Here is a 22,265-nt window from a genome sequence, read left to right on the forward strand (position 1 = left end):
TGGGTGCGACGACTGCGATGAGTGTGCGGGGGCTCAGCCGGCAGCATGTCCCGCTCCTGGACCCCCCCAGCCCCATAGGAAGCCCCCCCAGACTCATAGGGACCCCCCCAGACATGTTCCCCAGACATGTCCCACCCACATTAACCAGGATCCCAGCATCCCCCCTGAGCATCGTCCCAAGACAGCCAGAGCAGAATGAGCTCGACCCCCCCCCCAATTAAGCCTAGCGATGCTGGGGTGTGTTTAATTAGGGGAGCACCTTAATTAAATGAAGCTCAGCTAAGGAAAAAGGCCAGATCAAGGCTGGGAAAAAGGTAGCTTTTAATCTCCTTGGGGATGGGGAGGCAGGGGTTTGGGGGGGACACCCCAATCCCGAGGGATCCCCCTAATCCTTGGAATAATCCCGGGAAACGTAGACGCTTTTCCCATCGTAGCAGGAGGTGCGGAGGCAGCGGAGAAGGAAATGGCCGAGGTCATGCTTGGAGATGACCCGGGAACCACCGGACGCACCCACCGTCACCATGTAGTCTCCGGTCAGCGGCTTGTCATCTGCCAGAGAGCGGGATAATGGGATAATGGGGAGACTGGGATAGTGGGGTAACAGGGGAGACCAGGATGAAGTGGGATACGGGGTAAAATGGGATATAGGGATAAGATGGGATACGGGGGTAAAGCGGGGTGGTTGATGGATGGGATGGAGGATAAAATGGGATAGGGGGTTCAAATGGGATAAAATTCCCCCCCCCCCCATTTTTAGGGTGTTCCTACACACACGTACCGGCGATGTGGGGGGGCATGACGTAGACACAGTCGAGCCCCGAATCCTGCAGGATACGGTGCATGCGGATGTGGTCCTCTGTCACCGGCACCAGCCGAGGGGGCACCTTCTGCAGGTCCCACAGCAGGAAAGCTGGAAGGGGAGGGGGGAAAGGGGGGGTCAGAGTAGGGGACCCCCTTTTTTTTGGGGGGGGAAGGTTGGGGACACCCACCTGAGAGGCAGGCGACCACCTTACGGACGCCATGGGCTTTCATGGCCGTCACGATGTTCTTGGTACCCTCAGACATCACCGTGGTGGGGCCTGGGGGGGGGAAGAGGGGAGTTAGGGAGCAACCCCCCAAGTTTTAGGGGTGATGGGGAGGGTATGGGGCAGCTCTCCATGTTTTTGGAGGATATGGTGCAGCCCCCCCCCAAGTTTTGGGGGTGATAGGGAGGGTCAGGTACCTGACTGCAAACGAATGGGGTCACAGGGAAATGGGGTGACCCCAAAACTATGGGGTCAGAGGGCAGTGGGGTCCCCCAGGATGATGAGGTCAGGGGGTGTAATGGGGGTCTCCCTAAAATTACAGGGGTCACAGGGTGCAGGGTCCCCTGGGACAATGGGGCCACTGGGATCACAGGACAATGGGGTCTCCTCCCAAATCTGTGGGGTCACAGGACAATGGGGTCCCCCGACAATGGGGTCCCCCCAAAATGATTAGGTGACAGGGTGCAGGGTCCCTTGGGACAAAGGGGTGCCAGGGCAATGGGGTTCACCCAAAACTAGGATGTCACAGGGTGCAGGGTCCCCTGGGTGATGGGGTGTCGGGGTGCAGGTCCTCTGGGTGATGGGGTCACAAGGGCAATGGCGTCCCCCCAAAATTATGGTGTGACAGGCTGCAGGGTCCCCTGGGGCAATGGGGTCCCCCAAATATACGGGGTGCTAGGGTGCAGGTCCCCAGGCCAAAGGGGTCATGGGGTGCAATGGGGTGTTGGAGTGCAGATCCCTTGGGTAACAGGGGGTTGGGGTCCCCCGGTGGCACCGTACCCAGGTCGTCCCTTGTCCCCAGGAGGATGATGACGGCGTCCTGTCCCTTGACGGCCTCGTCCACAGCCGCGGGGTCCCGCACGTCCCCCAGTACCACGCGAGCCGGCTGATGCTGCGCCGGCAGACGGGCCCGATCCCGCACCAGCACTGTCACTGCATACCCTGCGGGGTGACAGTGCCTGGATGCCTGGGTCCCCTCCAGCGGGTGGGGGGTGGGGGGGGTGTCCCCCAAACCTTTGGGTGGGGAGCACCTTGGGGGGGGCAGCGGACATGGATCCGGTCCCGTGGTGATGAGTCAGCAATTTGGGCAAGGGGTGACTCAGCATCCCCCTGCCTGCCCCATACAGGCTCTATATGGCCCATACAGGCTCTATATGGCCCATAGGGGCTCTGCCTGCACCGTAGGGGCTCTATCTGCCCCATATAGGCTCTATATGGCCCATAAGAAGCTCTGCCTGCCCCATACAGGCTCTATATAGCCCACACGGGCTCTGCCTGCACCATATAGGCTCTATACGGCTCATACGGGCTCTGCCTGACCCCACATCTGCCCCACATAGGCTCTATATAGCCCACATGGGCTCTGCCTGCCCCATAAGGTGTCTGCCTGCCCCGTATAGGATCTATATGGCCCGTACAGGCTCTATCAGCCCCATACAGGCTCTATCAGCCCCATATGGACTCTATCAGCCCTGAACAGACTGCATCTGCCCCAGATAAGCTCTATCTACCCCGAGCAGGCTGGGTCGGCCCCATGTAGGCTCTATATGGTCCCAACGGGCTGGTTCTGCCCCGCTTATAGCCTCTGTATAACTCGGACAGGCTGCGTCTGCCCCGTGTAGGCTCTATATGACCTGATGGGCTGGTTCTGCCCTCTACAATAGGCTTTATGTGCTCCTGTAGGTCCGTATGCCTCTATATGCCCCAGCTGGGCTCTCTCTGCCTCTATAGGCTCTATATGTCCCGGCTGTGCCCTCTGCACCACCCAGCTCCCACGCAGGACCCCCCCCAGTTCCCACGTTCCCCCCCCCCCCTCAGGTGCCACCAAGCCCCCGGTCCCCATCCAGCCCCCAAGGGAACTCACAAAATTCAGGAGACCCTCCTAAACCCCAGGGATCCCCCAAAACCAATCCCCAGGGACTCCCCAACCCCAAGGGACCCCCCATAACCCCAGGGAACCCCTAAAACCCCGGAGGAACCCCCAATCCCCAAGGAACCCTCAATCCCCAAGGAACCCTCAAACCCACTCCACAACCTCAGTGACCCCTCAAACCCAGGAGACATCCCCCCCCCAAATGCCCAGGGGAAACCTCAAATCCCCAGGAGAATCCCCAATCCCCAGGGACCCCCCCAATCCCCAGGGACCCCCCTAAACCACCCTATAACCCCAGGGATCCCCCAATCCCCAGGGGACCCCCCCTAGAACCCCAAGGACCTCCCCAGAACCTCAAAGACCCCCTGCAGAACCCCAGGGATCCCCCCAACCTGGGGGTCCTTTCACCACCACAGAGTTTTGGGGGACAGCGGGGAGGTCCCCACCATGTTTCCCCCCCCCCCCCCCTTACCCTCCTCCAGGGCCTGGGCCAGCGTGGTCAGCCCGGTCCTGCCGGTGCCACCGAAGATGACGAGGCTCTTGACGGTGGCCATGGCGGTGGCGGAGCACGGCGGGGGGACACCGGGAACTGCTCGGTGTCACCACACGCTACCGGGGCTCGGCTCCGCCCCCCGGGCCCGGTTACGCCCCCCGCCCCTCACGGGGCCGGGCCAGCAAGAGGAACTACCGAAACTGACCGGTACCGGGAGCGGGGGGACCCACCTGGATCCGTGCACCCCCAATATATACGGTACCGGTCCGTGCACCCCCGGGCTGCACGGTACCGAGCCGTGCACACACGCACACACACACACACGGTTTGCACGGTGCCGGTGCACGCACCCCGGTGTGTATGGTAGCGATCCGTGCACCCCGGTCTGTACGGTACCGGTCCGTACGGTCCTGGTGCATGCACCCCCAGTTTGCATGGTCCCAGTGCATGCACCCCAGGGCGCTCAGTCCCGGTCCGTGCACCCCCAGTCTGCACAGTCCCGGTCCCTACGGTACCGATCCGTGCACCCCCGGTCCCTACGGTACCAATACGCGCATCCCGGTCCGTGCACCCCCGGTCCATACGGTACCGATCCGTGCACCCCCGGTCCGTGCACCCCCGGTCCCTACGGTACCAATACGCGCATCCCGGTCCGTGCACCCCCGGTCCATACGGTACCGATCCGTGCACCCCCGGTCCGTGCACCCCCGGTCCCTACGGTACCAATACGCGCATCCCGGTCCGTGCACCCCCGGTCCATACGGTACCGATCCGTGCACCCCCGGTGCATGCACTCCAGTGCACCCCCCCGTCTATGTGGTCCCGATCCGCGCACACCCCCCCTCCTTTCGCACGGTCCTGATTCGTGCACATCCGGTGTTTACGGTACCGGTCCGTGCAACCCCGGTGCGTGCATGCACCCCCGGTTTGCACGGTCCTGGTGCATGCACCCCCAGCTTGCACCGTTCCGGTGCATGCACCCCAGGGCGTTCAGTCCCGGTCCGTGCACCCCCCGGTCCATACGGTCCCGGTCCACACGGTACCAATACGCGCATCCCGGTCCGTGCACCCCCGGTTCATACGGTCCCCTATGGTGCCCCCCCACCCCCGGTACCGGGATGCGCGCCCCCCCCCCCAGCCCCGGTTTGAGGGGTGGGTGGGTGATGACACGGCTCTCCCGGTGCGAGGAGGGGAGGAAGGCGGGGGGGTTGGTTCCCTGTGCGGCGGCGGGGCCGAGCCCAACGTCGTGCACGGCGGGGGGGGGGGGGGCCGGGGCGCGGCCGCGCCATTGGCTGCCGGGGCGGCGGCGGGGACGAGCGGCGGCGCGCCCCGGTGCGCAGGGCGAGCCGGGCCCGGGCGGTACCGGCAGCTCCGGCAGCACCGGCTGTCCCCTGCCCGCCCCCGGCTACCCCCCCACCCGGTGAGTCGTGTGTCGTGTCCCCCCCCCGCCCGCACCCCGAGCATCCCACCCCCGGTCCCGGTGCACCGGGAGGCGATGACTCTGGTGCGGACGTGCCCGCCGGTTCCCGGTACACCGGGAGCGGGAGGGGCTTCTCCATCGGTACCGGGGAGGGTTGAGGCCGGGACAGCCCCCCGGACGGGGCGGGGGAGGTACGGGGGGGGGGGCCCTGTGCGAGTCCCTGATGGCCGGTGGGGTCCTTCAAGGTGACCGCCGGGAGGGGCCCAATCCTGGTCCCGCCGGAGGGGCTGGGGGAGGCCTGGGGGGTGCAGGAGGGGTGCTGGGGGGGTGCTGGGAGGGTGCAGGGGGTGCTGGGGGAGGTCGCAGGGGGTGCTAGGGGCGTGCAGGGGGTGCTGGTGTGGTCCTGCAGGGGATGCTATAGGGGTGCTGCAGGGGGTGCTGGGGGGTGCAGGGGGTGCTATAGGGGTGCTGCTGGGGATGCTATAGGGGTGCTGCAGGGGGTGCTGGGGGGTGCAGGGGGTGTTCTGGGGGGGGCAGCATGGGGTGCTCATGGAGGGGGCTGCAGGGGGCCTCGCCGGGGGGGTTCTGGGCTGTCCTGGGCTGCAGACAACACCCTGGAGACTTCCAGGGATGCTCCAGGAGAAGGTCCCACCTCGCACACATATGTGCATGCACCCACACGCGTGTCCGCATCCCTGTGTGTGCGTGTGTGTCCCTCCTCTTCCTCCTCCTCCTCTTCCTTCTCCTCCCCAGCCCGATGGCGGCCGTGGCGGCCGAGCTGGACAACATGGAGCAGCAGAACAACAACAGCTCCTGGGAGAGCCCTGACCCGCGGGTTTGGGATGACACCACAGCCACCGCCAAGCTCTTCGAGTGTTCCCGCATCAAAGCCTTGGCCGGTAGGTCCATCCTCACTGCCCTGGCAAAGCTTGGACATCTGGGTCCCCCCTCAACCTGGCACCATGGCTGAGCTCGTTCCTTCGCTGGGCAGACGAGAGGGATGCGGTGCAGAAGAAGACCTTCACCAAGTGGGTGAATTCCCACCTTGCTCGTGTCTCCTGCCGCATCGGGGACCTCTATGCCGACCTCCGTGATGGCTACATCCTCACCCGGCTGCTGGAGGTGCTCTCTGGGGAGCAGCTGGTGAGAGCCAGGACCTCCCCATCGCCACCACCACCACCTAGGTCCCATCTACCACTGAGCTGGGAGGAGCTAGGTGGAAGGACCTTCTCCAAGGTGGGGGTTATGAGTTCCAGTGTCTTCGGCAGCCCAAACCAACGCGTGGCCGGATGCGGATCCACTCCTTGGAGAACGTGGACAAGGCATTGCAGTTCCTCAAGGAGCAACGGGTGCATCTGGAGAACGTGGGCTCCCACGACATTGTGGATGGCAACCACCGCCTCACCCTCGGCCTCATCTGGACCATCATCCTCCGCTTCCAGGTAGCGGGGCAGGGCTGTCCCCCCCCTGGGGACAGTGTCCTCACCCTGGGACCCTGCCATGCGTCAGTGCCCCTTGGCTTTCCCCAGATCCAGGTGATCAAAATCAAGACCGAAGACAACCGGGAGACGCGCTCGGCCAAGGATGCTCTGCTGCTCTGGTGCCAGATGAAGACGGCGGGGTGAGTGGTGACCCTCCTGTTCATGCTGTCCCAGTGCTGGGATGGACCGCCGCCATGGACGGGGGACAGATCCAGCACTGTGTGACCCCCCAACTTTTCTCCACAGCTACCCTGAGGTGAACATCCAGAACTTCACCACCAGTTGGAGGGATGGGTTGGCCTTCAACGCTCTCATCCACAAGCACAGGTCCACTGTGGGGGAGAGGTGGGGGCAACCCGGACACCTGGGTTCCCTCTGCGGGGTGGGGGGCTCAAAGCAGCTGTGTCCCACTTGCAGGCCAGACCTCATCGACTTCCACAAGCTGACGAAGTCCAATGCGACCTACAACCTTCAACAAGCCTTCAACACGGCTGAGCAGCAGCTGGGGCTCAGCAAGCTGCTGGACCCCGAGGGTAGGGGTGGGACAGGGATGAGGGGGGGGCTGACTGTCCCTCCGTCCATGCAAGGTGGAGTGCCTCCACCCATCTGGCTAATTGCTCCTGGCTTTGTTTGCCACTTCAAAGGATTTTTTCGGGGCTCAAGGTTGAGGGGAGCAGCCCGGGGTTGGGGATGGGCCTTGCTGGACCAGGGATTGTGGTCAGGGGGGACTTTGGGGAGTGGAGGGGGCTCGGGGACCAACACTTCACTGCCTGCCAGACGTCAACATGGAGGACCCTGATGAGAAGTCCATCATCACCTACGTGGTGTCCTTCTACCACTACTTCTCCAAGATGAAGGCGCTGGCTGTGGAGGGGAAGCGCATCGGGAAGGTGGGTTTTGGCCTGTGGCTCCATAGGGTGCCCCATCCTTTGGTCCATGGGATGGTCCATCCCTCACCGCACTGGGTACCAGCAAGGACAGGGCCGTGCTGGTCCCTGGAGGAGCTGGGACAAGAAGGTTGCACCTCAAGTCATGCATGGTCGCTCAAGGGGGTTCCATGGGACGCAGCCCTAGGCCATACAGGCCACCCACCACTCTCCCACCAGGTTCTGGATCAGGCCATGGAGATTGAGGCCATCATCGAGCGGTATGAGGCACTGGCAGCTGAGCTGCTGGCCTGGATCCAGCACACCATCACCATCATCAGCAACCAGAAGTTCGCCAACTCCTTGACTGGGGTGCAGCAGCAGCTGCAAGCCTTCACTGCCTTCTGCACCCTGGAGAAGCCCGTCAAGTGAGCACCTCCTGGGGCTGGGGGGACAACCACAGGGGGGGGACCGTGGCTGTATCCTGACCCGGTGCTGCCATCCTGCAGGTTCCAGGAGAAGGGGAACCTGGAGGTCCTGCTTTTCACCATCCAGAGCAAGCTACGGGCCAACAACCGCAAGCTCTATGTTCCCAGCGATGGCAAGAGCATCTCCGACATCAATAAGGTGCTGGTGGAACAGGGGTGACCTATCCATCCTGGGGGACCCAAAGAAGGGCTGGGGACCCCCTTGGTGAGCCCGGTGTCCCACTCCTCAGGCTTGGACCTGCCTGGAGAAGGCAGAGCATGAGCGGGAAGTGTCACTGCGCAACGAGCTGATCCGTCAGGAGAAGCTGGAGCTTCTGGCCCAACGTTTTGACCACAAGGCCGTCATGAGGGAGACGTGGCTGAATGAGAACCAACGCCTGGTCTCGCAGGTGAGATGGGGTGGGGGGCTTGGTGGGGACCCCCACCCTGGAGCAGAGCGCCTTGGTCTGCTCCCTGGCTGGGATGGATGCTTGTGCGGTGGGCTTGTCTCACCGGGCTCCCTCATTGACTGAGGAGGGGTCCACCCGAGCTGACATCATATCTCCCCCCTATCCCAGGACAACTTTGGCTACGACCTGCCGGCAGTGGAGGCCGCCATGAAGAAGCATGAGGCCATCGAGGCCGATATCTCCTCCTACCAAGAGCGCATCCAGGTGGTGGTGGAGCTGGCCCTGGAGATGGAATCCGAGGGCTACTACGACACCAAGCGCATCAGTGCCCAGAAGGACAACATCCTTCGGCAATGGGGGCTGTTGACTGAGCTGGTCCGTGCCCGCCGTGCCCGCCTCGAGCAGAACCTGGCCCTGCAGAAGATCTTCCAGGAGATGGTCTACATGATTGATTGGATGGAGGAGATGCAGGTAGAGCCAGGGATATGGTGGGTACTGGGCATCCCCGTGGAGGATGTGGTGGGAAGATCCAGACCCCATGGCCTCGTGTCCCTTCCCCAGGTGCTGCTGGTCTCCAAGGATTTGGGGAAGCATCTTCTGGAGGTTGAGGACCTGCTTCAGAAGCACGGGCTGCTGGAGGCCGACATCTCTGCCCAGACTGAGCGGGTACAGGCGCTCAACACTGCCGCGCTCAAGTTCTCGGAGCTGGAAGGTAACATGGGGCACTGAGATGGTCACCACGAGGACCAGGAGGTGCTTGGAGGGGTCAACCAAGGTCTTCAGGGTGCTGTAGACTGTCTCCACTAAGATCTGGTTCTCGTGGTCCAGGCTACCAACCCTGCGACCCCCAGATCATCTGCAACCGGGTCAACCACGTCCAGACGTGCCTGGAGGAGCTGGGGGAGCTGGCGGGCAAGAGACGCAAGGAGCTGGAGGACTCCCGCCAGCTTTGGGCCTTCTTCCAGGAGATGGAGGAGGCCGAGGTGTGGATCCGCGAGAAGGAGCAGATCCTGGCTGCCAAGACATGCGGCCGGGACCTGAGCAGCGTCTTGACGTTGACCAACAAGCACAAGAGCATGCTGGGTGAACTGGGCAGCCGACGGGCGCTGTTGCACCAGACCATGAAGAGGGGCGAGCAGATCCTGGCCAAGAAACGCTTCAGCCCTGGTGGGATCCAGGAGAAGATGCGGGAGGTTCGCCTCCGCTGGAAGAAGCTGGAGGAGGTGACGGGGTTGCACCAACAACGGTTGCAGGAGGCCCTCAACTTCTTCCAGTTCAGCGCCGAGACGGATGACCTGGTGGCCTGGTTGCAGGACACCTACCGCATCGTCTCCAGTGATGACTTTGGCCATGATGATTATTCCACTCAAGCTCTTCTACGGAAACATCGGGCGGTGGTGGAAGAGGTGGAGAAGCACCGGGCCGCCGTGTTGGCCCTTCGGAAGCAGTTGGCTGTTCTGGCACCCGAGCATCGTCAAGGGGTTGATGTACAGATCCGGGTGGTGGAGGTGGAGCAGCTCTATGGGGAGGTGGCCGAGGTGGCCGTACTGCGGCAGCAGTGGTTGCAGGATGCCTTGGCCGTCTACCGTATGTTCAGTGAGGTGCACGCCTGCGAAGTCTGGGTGGACGAGAAGGAGCAGTGGTTGGAGAGGATGGAGGTTCCGGAGGAGCTGGATGAGGTCGAGGTGGTCCAGCACAGGTGTGGGGAGGTGGGGGTTGGGAAAGAAGCTGGACGCCTGGGTCCCTTGCCCCATCACGGACCCCACTGCTCACATCTCCTCCCCAGGTTTGAGAGCCTGGACCAGGAGATGAACAGCGTCATGGGACGCATCTTGGATGTCAACCAGGTGGTGCAGCAGTTGGTGGATGGGGGCCACCCCAGCTCGGAGGAGGTCCGCTCCTGCCAGGACCACCTCAACAGCAGGTATGGGTGTGGGGAGGTGGCTGAGCTGTGGGATCAAGCCCATCCACCTTGGACCCCATCCTGCTTGGGGGTTCCTGGATGGGGGCAACCATCTGTGGGGCTGCTCGTAGACTCCAGCCTGTGGTTCTCCCAGCCTGGTGGGATGTCCCCATGGGGCCAAGCTCTCCAGTGCAATGGGCCAAGTCCATTCCAAGGGTTGGTGATTCCCAAGGCGGACTTCATCCTGCTTGAGGGCTCTTTGTTGAGGAAAACGGTCTGTGGGGCTGCTTGCAGACCCCAACCCTGCGGTGTTCCCAGCCTGGTGGGACGTCCCCATGGGGGTCCAGCTCCCCAGTGCAATGGCCCAAGCCCATCCCAAGGTTTTGCAATGCCCAAGGTGGACCCCACCCTTGTGACAGAGCCGGTGCAGGGCTCCATCCTGGTCTTGTCCCACCTCCATCTCCATCCCCAGGTGGAACCGGGTGGTGGAGCTGGTGGAGCGCAAGAAGGAACAACTCGGCTCCGTCCTGAAGATCCAGAACTACCTGCTGGAGTGTGGCGAGATGAAGGCACAGGTGCGGGAGAAGAGAAAAGCCATCGAAGCCACGCAGTCTGGTGGCGGTGACCTGGGCGGCGTGTTGGCCTTGCAACGCCGCCTCTCCACCATGGAGGCTGCTCTGGTGGTCTTGGAACCTCGGTTGGTGGAGCTTCAACGGGAAGGTGAAGCCTTGGCTGCCTCACACCCTGGAAGAGCCCTGGAGATCCTGCTGCCCTTTGAGCAGATCAGCGAGGAGTGGGAAGCCCTAAAGCGGGCACTGCAAGGTTGTGAGGACTCCTTGACTGTTGCCGGTCGCTTGCAACAATTCATCCAAGACTTGGACAACTTCCTCAGCTGGTTGGTGAAGACGCAAGCGGCCGTAGCCTCCGAGGAGGTGCCGGATAGCTTGGCTGAAGCGGAGAGGTTGTTGAATCAACATGCAGCCCTTAAGGAGGAGATCAATGGCTACGAGGAGGACTACGCCAAGATCCAAGCGGCCAGCGACCTGTTGGCCTTGGAGGAGACAGAGGTCCCCTACCTCTCATTGCAGCAGTGGTTGCAGAAGCTGGATGCGGGTTGGGGCAAGCTGCTGCAGAGCTGGGAAACACGGCGAGAGGTGCTGGTGCAATCTCATGTCTTTCATCTCTTCCTCCGGGATGTCCAGCAATGCAAGACCAGCCTCTACAACCAGGTAGAGATGGGTGGGAGAAGGTCTCAGTTGACCTTGTGGTTGAGTTGAAGAGGACAGAGCAAGGAGAAGAGGTGACCATGGATGGAGACCCCAACACCAGCATCTCTTCCATCCCTTCTTCAGGAGTCCACCTTGGTCCACGCTGAGCTCCCCAACACAGTGGAAGAGGTAAACAACGCCATCAAGAAGCACAAGGACTTCACCACCACTATGGACCTCAACCTGCAGAAGATCCAACTGGCCCTACAAGCTGGCGAGAGCCTCCAACGTCAAGGAAACCTCTACAGCGACCGCGTGGCTGAGGCGATGGAGAGTCTCCGCACCAAGTAGGTGCCACAATGCCTTGACACCTCCCCTCCCCCCCTGGCACCCAGGACCCCCCGGGGATGATGACAGAGCTGGATCTACTGGTGCTTCCTCACCATGGCTGATGGGGGATGCGCAACCCTGTGCCTCAGTTTCCCCCCTTGGGTTAATTTGTTTTGCAGGGGTGGGGGGGTGGGTTAATTAGGTACTTAATTAGGGTTCTGCAGTGGGGGGGTCACTGGATGGGCAGTGCTGAGCTGGGTCCCCCCCCCAACCTGCAGAAGCCACCACAACTACCAGCTGGCGCAGGAGTGGATGCGGCGGCTCCAAGACCACCTCGAGCTGCAGCGGTTCCTCCAGAACTGCCACGAGGTAGGACCCCTGCCCCGCACCCCTGCCACATCCGTCCCGCGCTGAATCCCTGCCCCCCCCTCCAGATTACTCCAGGTCTGGGTGCTGGGATGGGTACGAGCGCTTGGTGGGAGCCGGACCCCTGGGGTGGGCGCTGCTGGTATCACCCCACACCCGCGTCACCGTCCTCGGTGGGGTCTGGATCACATAACCCGTGGCTTTTGGGTGGGGGAAGGGGGTCCCCACACCCCCCCTAAAAGCTGGACCAGGGGGTCCTGCACCCCCTCCCCCCCCAGCCTAGATGCTCCTCAACATCTCAGGGGGCTTCGCTGATGGCTGGGGCAGGAGCCGCAGCGGTCCGTCGCCGGTGCGGTTACGGCTCACGGGAGGTTGGCCAGACCCCGCCGGCTTTCTGGCGCAGATACCGGGAGGCCGGATCCGGCCTCCGCGCTCCGCCCGGCATCTGCTGCAAGGCTCTGCGGCATCGCGCCGATGCCGCCACCATCATCCTCCTCCTCCTCCTCATCACCGTCATCATCGCTGTAGAGGGGCCACGGGCCCGAGCGTGATCCCTTCACCCTCCCAAGGGTTTTGGGGATCCCCTGGGGAGGGGGTTTACAGCGTCAGCATCATCTCCCCCCCCCGTAGCTGGATGGCTGGATCCGGGAGAAGGTGCTGATGGCGGGGGACCCCTCCCGGGACCCCCCCCCCCGCCCTCCCAAACCATGGCTGAAGCACCAGGCGTTCATGGCCGAGCTGGCGCAGAATAAAGAGTGGCTGGAGAAGATCGAGAAGGTAGAGAGAAAAAAAAAATGGGGGGGGGGGGGGGAAGGGGGGGGTCGCGGGGGAGGGGGCTGAGCCTTAACTGCTTCCTCGCCGGGCAAGGGGGCCTTGAGGGGCGAGGCATTTGCTGCGGGGGGGGGGGTTTGGGGGTGACGTGGTAGTTGCAGGGCCCCCCCCCCCCCCCCGCTGCAGCCTCCCCCCCCCCCCGCTGCTGCAGCCCCCCCCCCGTGCTGCATCCTTTTCTGGCTGCATCCCTGCTCGCTGCACATCCCCCCCCTTGCTGCATCCTTGCCCGGTTGCATTTCTCCCCCCCCCCCATTTCGTTGCACATCCCCCCCCCGCCCCCCCGGCTGCATCACCCCGGCTGCACCCCCCTTTCGCTGTGCCTCACTTTTGCTGTGTGCCCCCCCGCCACTGCGTTCCCCCTCCACCCCCTGCATCCTGCCCCATTTCATCACTCCCCAGCTGCAACCCCCTTTCACTGCACCTCCCCTTTTTGCTGTGCCCCCCCCCTTCACTACATCCCTCCCCCAGCTGCATATCCCTGGCTGTGCCCCTCTTTTACTGCACCCCCTTTTTCTGCACCCCACCCTTTCCCTGCATCACCTCCCTTTTGCTGCACCTCCTTTAACTGCACTCCCCCCGCTGGACCCCCCCACCGCATCCCTCACCAGCTATACCCCCTTCTCTGGATCCCCCTTCTCTGCACCCTCTTTCCCTGCTGCACCCCCCCCTTTTTCTGCACCCCCCCCCTTTTGCTACACCCCTCTTTCCCTGCACCCCCCCTTGCACCCTGCCTTTTCGCTGCACCCCCTTCTTTCTGCACCCCCCTTTTGCTACACCCCCTTCTCTACATCCCCCCCAGCTGCACCCCCTTTCTTCTGCCCCCCCTGTGCCACCCAAGCCCTGTACCCCCTCCCTCCCCATGATGGGGACCCACGGATGGTTCTCCATGATGGACAACCCCAACAATCTTCCCCCCCAAAAAACCCCCACCAATGCCCAAAGATGGGGGACCCCCCCTTGACACACACACTCCCCTTGACCCTCCCCACCTCCACCCCAGGAAGGTGAAGAACTTCTCCTCGCCAAACCCGAATTATCTGGCGCCGTTCGGCGTCAGCTGGAAGAGCTCCGGCAATGTTGGGTAGAGTTGGAGACCACCAGCCAAGCCAGGAGCCGGCGGTTGGCCGAAGCTGCCGCCGCCGAACGCTTGGCAAGGAGCTACGCCGACATGGAGGCGCGGTTGGGGCGGCTGGAGGAGCAACTGGAGACAGTGGGGGCGGGAGCCGACCTGCTCAGTGTCAGCAGGCAGCTCAAGAGGTTGCAGGTGGGTTTGGAGGGGACATAAGGTTATGGGTGGACACCAAGTGTTGGGGGGATACGAGGTTATTGGAGGACATCAGGTGTTGGGGGGCATCAGGTGTTAGGGGGCACCAGGTCTTGTGGGGATACCAGGTCTTGGGGGGACATTGAGTGTTGTGGGGACACCAGGTTTTGGGGGACACTAGGTTATGGGGCTACACCAGATGTAGGGGGGACACCAGGCTATGGGGAACACCAAGTGCTGGGGGGACACCAGGTTATGGGAGGACACCAGGTGTTGGGGAACACTGGGTGTTGTGGGGACACCAGGTTATTGGAGGACATCGTGTGTTGGGGGGCACCAGGATATTGGGAACACCAGGTCTTGTGGGGACACCGGGTGTTGTGGGGACACCAGGTTATGGGGGTGCACCAGGTGTTGGGGAGACATCAGGTGGTGGGGGACATTGAGTGTTGGGGAGACACCAGTGCTCAGCCCCAGTTGCGACAGGGGCTCAGCACCACCAGCCCATCTTGGTGCTGACTCACGGCCAAGATTCCCCGGCATTGCCGGCATGGCACAGCCAGCACAGCACTGCTACCCCCTCCGGCCGGTGCCGGGGATCCCGGTGAGGGGGGTGTCTCTCTCACCCCGGTTCCCCCCTCCCACCCTCCGCAGACGATGGAGTCACAGGTGGAGGAGTGGTACAAGGAGGTGGGTGAGCTGCAGGTGCAGGCAGCGGCGCTGCCCGCGCAGGCAGCGGGCAGGCAGACAGTGGGGGAGCGGCAGAACGCGGTGGGGACCCGCATCGTCCGTCTCATCGAGCCCCTCAAGGAACGTCGGAGAATCCTGTTGGCTTCCAAGGAGGTTCATCAGGTCAGCCACGAGCTGGAGGACGAGGTGGTGAGTACATGGGGATGGAATTGGGATGGGGTGGGTCAAGTTTGGGGACAGGGATGACGCTGAGGTCCATCCCACCACCGTCCCCCCCAGCTGTGGGTGCAGGACCGGCTGCCCTTGGCCACGTTGAAGGACCATGGCACCAACCTGCAGACAGTCCAGCAGTTCATCAAGAAGAACCAGGTCAGCCCCGGTGCAGCAAAGGGTTGGGGGATACATCCTGATGACCCCACCACCCCTCTTCCCTACACCCACCTCCTCTTCACCCCAGAACCTCCGCCGGGAGATCCAGGTCCATCGTCCTCGTGTGGACGAGGTGCTGGAACGTGCTGGAGCCGTCGCCTCCATCAAGAGCCCCGAGGCTGAAGGGGTCCGACGTCTTCTGGAGCGGTTGGGGACCATGTGGGGGGAGCTGCAGGAGCAGGCAGAGCGCAGGCAGCAAACCTTGGATGCCACCTACCAGCTGGAGCAATACTACTTCGATGTGGCTGAGGTGGAGTCGTGGCTGGGCGAGCAAGAGCTGCTGTTGATGAGCGAGGAGAAAGGGAAGGTGCTGATGGGGTGGCTTGGGGCAGGAGAGCTGTTAAGGAACCCCCAGCATCTCACCACCCCAATATTCCCCCCCCACCAAGGATGAGCAGAGCACCCTACAACTCCTCAAGAAGCACCTCCTGACGGAGCAAACGGTGGAGAACTACGAGGAGACCATCGCCCAACTCTCCCGACAATGCCGTGCCCTTCTAGAGCTTGGCCATCCTCAAAGGTGGGTGCAACCCCTCCATCACCTACCCACTCCCCCCGAACCCCCATCCACCCACCCTTGGGGTCTTTGGCGTTCACCGGGCGCTGTGTCCCTTGCCCAGCGAACAGGTCAGCAGGCGGCAGTCGCAGGTTGACCGGCTGTACGTGTCTCTGAAGGACCTGGTGGAGGAACGCAAGGCCAAGTTGGAGCAGCAATATTGGCTCTACCAGCTCAACCGCGAGGTGGACGAGCTGGAGCACTGGATTGCTGAGAAGGAGGTGGTGGCTGGCTCACCGGAGCTGGGACAGGATTTCGAGCACGTCACGGTTAGTTGGGGGATGCGCCAAGGAGGGAGGGGTCTTGTCATTGTACATGGTCTGAAGGTCCTGGAGTTGTCTCCATCCTGTGCCCGGGAGTCTTGCAGTTGTTCCTACCCCATGCCGGGGGGTGTCTTGTGGTGGTCCCTGCTTCATGCGAGGGGTCCTGGGCACTGTTCCTGCCCAATGTGGCCGACATGGCACTGCCCGTCCCTCACCCTTGTCCATCCCTGCCCATCCCAGCTACTCCAGGAGAAATTCCTGGAGTTTGCCAGCGAGACGGGCAGTGTTGGGCAGGAGCGGATCGCCGCTGTCAACCAAATGGTAGATGAGCTGATCGACTACGGGCACGCCGACGCTGCCACCATCGCTGAATGGAAGGATGGGGTGAACGAAGCTTGGGCAGATCTTCTGGAGCTGATGGAGACCCGGGCACAGATGTTGGCAGCTTCCCATGAATTGCACAAGTTCTTCAATGATTGCAAAGAGGTTTTGGGGCAAATCGAGGAGAAAAGGCAACGCCTGCCTGAACTGGCAGCCCGTGAGGGCAGGACGTCGGCCGGCGCCTTGCAACGGGCATTGGGTGCCTTCGAGCACGACGTGGAGGTGTTGGTAACCCAAGTCCGGCAGCTACAAGAGGGCGCGGCACAGCTGAGGACCCTCTATGCCGGGGACAATGCCGAGGCCATCGCCGGAAGGGAGCAGGAGGTGCTACGGGCATGGAAGGAGCTCTTGGCGGCCTGCGAGGAGTGCCGGCTCCACGTTGCCAGCGTCGCTGATAAGATCCGTTTCGTCGGCACTGTGAGAGACCTTCTTGCCTGGATGGATGGTGTCCTCTGCCAGATCGGCGCTGGAGAGAAACCCAGGTAGCGGGAGATGTGGGATGATGTCCTGCATCCTGTGCTGGCCCCAAGAACCGTGTCCTGGCCCATCCATGGTGCCAAGAACCCGTGTCCTGGCCCATCCATGAAACCAAGGAAGTCCTGTCCCATCTGGAGGACCCATGTCTCATCCCATACCAAGGACCCATGTCCCATTCCCACCCATGAAGCCGAGGAATTGTGTCCAGTTCCATCTGGAGGCCCTGTGTCCTGTCCCATCCCGAGGACCTGTGTCCCATCTTATCCATAGCACCAAGACCTGTGTCATGTCCCACCTGGAGGTCCCATGTCCTTTCTGATCCTGAGGACCCATGTTATGTCCCATCCACGGAGCCAAGAACTCGTGTCTTGTGCCATCCTGAGGACCTGTGTTTTGTCCCAGTTGTGGCACCAAGGAAGTCCTGTCCCATCTGGAGGACCCATGTCCTGTCCCACTTGTGAAGCCAAGGACCCGTCTCCTGTCCCATCCCAAGGACCCGTGTCCTCTCCCATCCATGAAGCCAAAGAAGTCCTCTCCCATCTGGAGGACTCATGTTCTGTCCCATCCATGAAGCCAAGAACCCATCTCCTGTCCCATCCCGGGGTGGGAAGAACCATCCCCATCTCCTCCCACCCTCCCAGCCATGATCCCCACTCGTAGGGACGTCTCCTCAGTGGAGCTGCTGATGAACGACCACCAAGGTCTCAAGAGCGAGATTGAAGCCCGCGGCAAGAGCATTGCCGCCTGCCTGGAGCTGGGCAAGACCCTCATCCTCAGCAAGAGCCCGGCGGCCGATGAGGTGCCAGGAGGGTGTTGGAGATGGGATGGGATGGAGAAGGGATGGGGATGGGATAGGAATGGGATGGGATGAGATGAGATGGGGTAGGATGACGTGGGATGGGGATGGGGATGGGATGGGATGGGATGGGATGGGGGGGCTGCAACTGTTTGGTGGTCCCAACCCATGTCCTCCATCCTTGCCAGATCAAAGCCCATGTGGAGAAGCTGCTTGCGAAGAAGAAGGAGATGATGGAGAAGTGGGACAAGCACTGGGAATGGCTGCAGCAGAGTGAGTCTCACCTGAGGACGGGGGTAATTTTGGGAGGGAGGGTCAGATCCATCGCCGTTACGGGGATGGGATGCTCTCTGGGGGTACTTCCACGAGCGCATCCTTCCATCCTGCCCCCTCCCCGTCCGTCTGTCCGGCAGTGCTGGAGGTGCACCAGTTTGCCCAGGAAGCGGTGGTGGCCGACGCTTGGCTGACGGCACAGGAGCCCCTCCTGAAGAGCCAGGAGCTGGGCAGCAGTGTGGACGAGGTGGAGCAGCTGATCCGGCGGCACGAGGCTTTCCGTAAGGCAGCCGCCGCTTGGGAGGAGAGGTTCAGCTCCCTGAGACGGCTCACCACGGTACGGGCTCCTTGCGGGGGGGAGTGATGTCACCCCCCGGCCCGTTCATGTCCCCCCCTGCTGCCCTGGGGCCACTGCAGCTGCTGGCTCAGCATCCCCATCCCTGTACCATCTCCATTGCATTCCCATCTCCATCCCTGTCCACATCTCCATCATCTCCATCTGATCCCATCCCCATCTCCCTTCCCCATCCCATCTCCATCTCTGTCCCTGTCCCCATCCTCATCTTCCCCATGCCATCTCTATCATCTCCATCTCCATCCCATCCCATCCCCATCTTCACCTCCATCCCTGTCCCCATCCCCTTCCTCATCCTCCCTATCCCATCCCCACAGATCGAGAAGCTGAAAGCGGAGCAGAACAAGCAGCCGCCGACGCCGCTCCTCAGCCGCAAATTTTTGGGGGAACCCCCGGGGGGGTCAACGCCATCTCCGGCTGGGTCCGAGCGCCCCGAAAGCCGTCGGCTGGAGCCCCGTGTCGCCTACGTCCGCCACGAGCTCCGTCCCGAGCGCCTGCAGCCCAAGCTTGACCGCGTCCAGGGACCTCCAGGAGATGGGGTTCCCGGGGGGGAACCCCCCCCTCCCGCTGCCGCCGGTGAGACCCCGGTGCCCCCCAAAACCGAAGAGCCCGGGGAGGGCAGGACAGGGCTGCTGGAACGGCGCCGGGAACGGCGAGAGCGCCGGTTGGAGCGGCAGGAATCCAGCGAGCCGGAGCTGCCGCGGCACGATGGCAAGGGTGGCGGGTGAGCGTGGGGACGGTGATGCCGGTTTCACCGTCGGGTGGCTGGGACCTCTGTGACGTGTGTCCCCCCCCTCCCAAATCTCCACCAACAGCAAAGCCACGTTGGCCGACATCGTGGAGCAGCTGCAGGAGAAGGAGGCGGGTGGCCCCTTGCCGGCTTCAGTGAGTTCCCCTTGGTGGCCCCTCAGTGGCCCCTCAGTGTCCCCATGGTGTCCCCTTGGCTTCTCCTTCACATCACCTTGGTATCTCCTCAGCATCCAGTTGGCATGACATTGGTGTCCCCTTGGTGTGTCCTTGGTTTGCCGTCAGCATCCCCATGGTGTCCCCTTGGCATCTCCTTGGTATCCCCTTGGTGTCCCCTTGGTGTTCCTCTGGTGTCCCCTTGGCTTCTCCTTGGTGTCCCCTTGTCATCTCCTTCATGTCCCCCCAGTGTCCCCTCGGCATCCCCCTGGCATGACATTGGTGTCCCTCCGTGTCCCCTCAGCACTCCCTTGACATCTCCTTGGTGTCCCCTCAATGTCCCCTCGGCTTCCCCACCTCGGGGGGCTGCCAGGACCCACATCCCGATGTCCATCACCCCCCTGCCCAGCCCCGGGAGCGGGAGTCCCCCGCCCGCCTGCCCACTGGCCCGGAGGGGCTACCGGAGAGGATGCCGCGACCCGACCGTCCCCGTGCCCGTGACCGTCCCAAACCTCGCCGACGTCCGCGACCCAAAGACCCCTCCCAAGGCCCGGGGGAGACGCGGAGGTCGCGGTCAGCCCCAGCGCAGGGCAGCGCCCCCCCACCACCGCCACCCCCCACCCACACGGTGCAGCATGAGGGCTTCCTCTTCCGCAAGCACGAGCTTGATGGACCCAACAAGAAGGCGTCCAACAGGTCGGTGGGGGACAATGGAGGGGGCGGGGGGGCGGTGTCTGCATGGAAAGGGGGGTGCACCAGGGATTGGGGGGGGTTCATCGATGGAGAGGGTGCACCAAGGTTTGTAGGTCCATTAATGGAGAAGGTGCATCAAGGGAGGGGGTTCACCAGGGCTTGGAGGTCCATCAAGGGAGAGGGTACACCAGGGTCAGTCAATGGACATCATGCATCAGGATTTGGGGGGGGTCTATCAGGGCAAAGAGTGCACCAGGTTGTGGGGATCCATCATGGCAAGGGTTCACCATGATTTGGAGGGTCAATCAATGGATGTCATGCACCAGGGTTTGGGGTGTCCATCAATGGAGAGGGTTCCCCAAGATTTGGAGGTTCATCAATGGTGAAGGTTCACCAAAGCCTGGAGGTCCATCAATGGAGAGGGTTCACTAGGGCTTGGATGGTCAACACAAAGCCACCAGCAGTGTTGGGTCACCCATGGGTGCCACCACCCTCCTGCGTGTGTCCCTCTCTTGACCAGATCCTGGGTGAACCTCTACTGCGTCCTGAGCAAGGGTGACCTGGGCTTCTACAAGGACGCCAAGGGACAAGCGTCGGGCAGCACCCACGGTGGTGAACCCCTCCTCAACCTCCACCACTCCACCAGCGAGGTGGCCAGCGACTACAAGAAGAAGAAGAACGTCTTCAAGCTCAAGTACATTGGGGTGCTCCTTGTGGGGGGGTGGTGCCCCCCAAATTCTTGGTGTTGGGTGGGTGGGTGGGTGGGCGCACTGAGTAGGTCCTTCTCTTGTAGGACCAGCGACGGGAGCGAGTTCCTCCTGCAAGCCAAGGATGAGGTAAGGGGGTCTAACAGGCTTGGGGTGGGGAGACACATGGGTGTTTGGGGGGGGCCCTTGATGATTTTGGGGGACCTGATGATGTTTTTGGGGTGTCCCCCCCACCCAGGAGGACATGCGGGGGTGGCTGAGGGCACTGGCCACCTGCGCCCAGGAGCACGCCGAGGTGGCCCGGTGGAGCCAAGGTCTTCTCACCACCTCCTCCACCGACGAGGGCCTCCCCCGGCGGGAGGGCGACCGGCGCCCCAGCACCTCGGGGAGACGGAAGTGACACCCCCACACCACCCATTTTTTGAGGGGACCCCCCTGCCCTCACCCCCCCACCCATCGAGGTGGGGACTCAGCTCGGCCGTGGACCCACCCAGAGGAGCTCCAGGGTGGGGAGATGGAAGGGGGGTGTGTGTGTGTTTTGGGGCACCCCCCACACACACTTTGTGACACAGGGGTTGGGGGGGGGAGGACTGTGTGTGGGGAGGGGGTGCCCCCCCAAAAATCCAGGGTGCCCCCTAAATTCTAGGTGCCTCCAAATCCTGGGTACCCCCCCAAATCCAGGGTATTCCCCTCCCCAAAATCCTGGGTACCCCCCCCTCAAATCCAGGGTGTCCCCCCCCAAATCCAGGGTGCCCCCCCCAATCCTGGATTTGGGGGGGGGGGGGGTGTGTCGGTGCCTGGGGCAGCTGCTGGGTGGGAGGGGACAGGCCCCCCCCCCACCTTGGGGCCCCCCCCCAAATTTCTCCTCCCTGGGGTCTCCTCCCTTGGCCCCCCCTTTTCCCATGCACAAGCCATAGAGCTGGGGGGGGGTTCCCCATCATCCGGGGGGGTCCCTATCACCCGGGGGGGGAGGGATTCCCTATCACCCTGGGTACCCCATCACCTGGGGGGGGTCCCTATCACCCTGGGGGGGTCGCCATCATCCTGGGGGGGTCCCTATCACCCGGGGGGGTCCCTATCACCCTGGGTACCCCATCACCTGGGGGGGTCTCCATTATCCGGAGGGGGGTCCCCATCACCCTGGGGTACCCCAAATTCGACACTGGTGGGAGGTGACAGAGCCCCATGCCGCCCCCCCCATCGGGTGGTGGTGGTGGGGAGGCAGAGTACGTATTTGTAAAGATTTTAACAAAAGCCAGGAAAAGAAACCCCAAAATTAACACACACACCCCCACCCCAAGCACTTGTCCCACACATACCCTGGGGACCCCCCCCCCCCCCCCACCTTGGGGACACTCCGCCTCCCTCCGGGCTCGAGCGCCGTGCTGTGACTGTATAAATGTAATAAACACCCCCCCCCCCCCGCTGCACCCCCCCCCCCAGCACCCCCAAAATAAAGGAGCAGGAAGGAACTCGGGGACCGCCCCCCCGGTGACGTGTGTGGGGCTGGGGGGGGGGCACACCCCCGGGGGGGTCATTGGAGGGCTATTGGGGGGCTGGGGGGGGGTCCCTGAGCGCCTGGGAGGGGGTGTTTGGGGGGGTTAATGGTGCTGGGGTGGGGCGATATGCTCCATGTTCCCCCCCGCCCCGTCTCCCCCAAATGATGCTGCTGACCCTTTAAGAAAGGGCGGGCTCGGGAGTGGAATGCCCACCCTCTCTGCCTGACTGCCACCGCGCTCAGCCAATAGGCTTGCAGGTTCGGCGCGGGCAAGGCGAAGCCAACAACGGCGCGGGTTGGAAGGGCG

General features: G+C 62.9%; 2 protein-coding genes across 6 annotated transcripts; one reads left to right on the top strand and one right to left on the bottom strand.

The window, feature by feature from the left end:
- Positions 1 to 300: 300 nt before the first annotated feature.
- Positions 301 to 3,533, bottom strand: BLVRB (biliverdin reductase B). The gene is made up of 5 exons (XM_075738597.1): positions 3,371 to 3,533; positions 1,806 to 1,967; positions 990 to 1,079; positions 779 to 910; positions 301 to 549 (listed from the first exon to the last, which is right to left on the bottom strand). The coding sequence occupies exons 1-5, from the start codon at positions 3,450 to 3,452 to the stop codon at positions 386 to 388; spliced, it is 630 nt and encodes a 209-aa protein (XP_075594712.1). The 5' UTR covers positions 3,453 to 3,533; the 3' UTR covers positions 301 to 385.
- A 1,872-nt stretch (positions 3,534 to 5,405) lies between these two features.
- Positions 5,406 to 21,203, top strand: SPTBN4 (spectrin beta, non-erythrocytic 4). 5 transcript variants are annotated; one of them, XR_012832790.1, is made up of 35 exons: positions 5,406 to 5,710; positions 5,803 to 5,954; positions 6,080 to 6,253; positions 6,341 to 6,432; positions 6,539 to 6,619; positions 6,710 to 6,825; positions 7,070 to 7,182; positions 7,399 to 7,586; positions 7,668 to 7,785; positions 7,877 to 8,035; positions 8,204 to 8,506; positions 8,597 to 8,747; positions 8,864 to 9,734; positions 9,822 to 9,959; positions 10,411 to 11,167; positions 11,291 to 11,493; positions 11,755 to 11,845; positions 12,473 to 12,619; positions 13,674 to 13,937; positions 14,592 to 14,816; positions 14,907 to 14,996; positions 15,085 to 15,363; positions 15,446 to 15,576; positions 15,677 to 15,881; positions 16,116 to 16,738; positions 17,394 to 17,532; positions 17,718 to 17,802; positions 17,943 to 18,139; positions 18,475 to 18,881; positions 18,973 to 19,042; positions 19,365 to 19,756; positions 20,274 to 20,447; positions 20,547 to 20,589; positions 20,699 to 21,142; positions 21,188 to 21,203. XR_012832790.1 is itself a non-coding variant. In XM_075738576.1 (34 exons), the coding sequence occupies exons 1-34, from the start codon at positions 5,569 to 5,571 to the stop codon at positions 20,858 to 20,860; spliced, it is 7,482 nt and encodes a 2,493-aa protein (XP_075594691.1). In that variant the 5' UTR covers positions 5,406 to 5,568; the 3' UTR covers positions 20,861 to 21,153. The 5 variants fall into 5 exon arrangements, 4 of the variants coding, with proteins under 4 accessions (XP_075594691.1, XP_075594692.1, XP_075594693.1 ...); XM_075738576.1 differs by lacking the exon at positions 21,188 to 21,203 and having other exon boundaries at positions 20,699 to 21,153; XM_075738577.1 differs by lacking the exon at positions 21,188 to 21,203 and having other exon boundaries at positions 19,470 to 19,756; positions 20,699 to 21,153.
- The last annotated feature ends 1,062 nt before the right edge of the window (positions 21,204 to 22,265 follow it).

This window comes from Balearica regulorum, chromosome 34, assembly GCF_011004875.1.
Source record: "Balearica regulorum gibbericeps isolate bBalReg1 chromosome 34, bBalReg1.pri, whole genome shotgun sequence".
Classification (NCBI taxonomy): Eukaryota; Metazoa; Chordata; class Aves; order Gruiformes; family Gruidae; genus Balearica; species Balearica regulorum.

What these genes read in the sequence shown, in the direction of transcription:
- BLVRB (XM_075738597.1), bottom strand. Translation starts at nt 3,452, where the DNA reads ATGGCCACCGTCAAGAGCCTCGTCATCTTCGGTGGCACCGGCAGGACC. An exon ending in GGCCCAGGCCCTGGAGGAGG is followed by an intron (nt 1,968 to 3,370) that starts GTAAGGGGGGGG and finishes GTCACCCCGCAG; the next exon opens with GGTATGCAGTGACAGTGCTG. An exon ending in CATGCCCCCCCACATCGCCG is followed by an intron (nt 550 to 778) that starts GTACGTGTGTGT and finishes GCTCTCTGGCAG; the next exon opens with ATGACAAGCCGCTGACCGGA.
- SPTBN4 (XM_075738576.1), top strand. Translation starts at nt 5,569, where the DNA reads ATGGCGGCCGTGGCGGCCGAGCTGGACAACATGGAGCAGCAGAACAAC. An exon ending in GGCAGCTCAAGAGGTTGCAG is followed by an intron (nt 13,938 to 14,591) that starts GTGGGTTTGGAG and finishes CACCCTCCGCAG; the next exon opens with ACGATGGAGTCACAGGTGGA. An exon ending in TGAGCGAGGAGAAAGGGAAG is followed by an intron (nt 15,364 to 15,445) that starts GTGCTGATGGGG and finishes CCCCCCACCAAG; the next exon opens with GATGAGCAGAGCACCCTACA.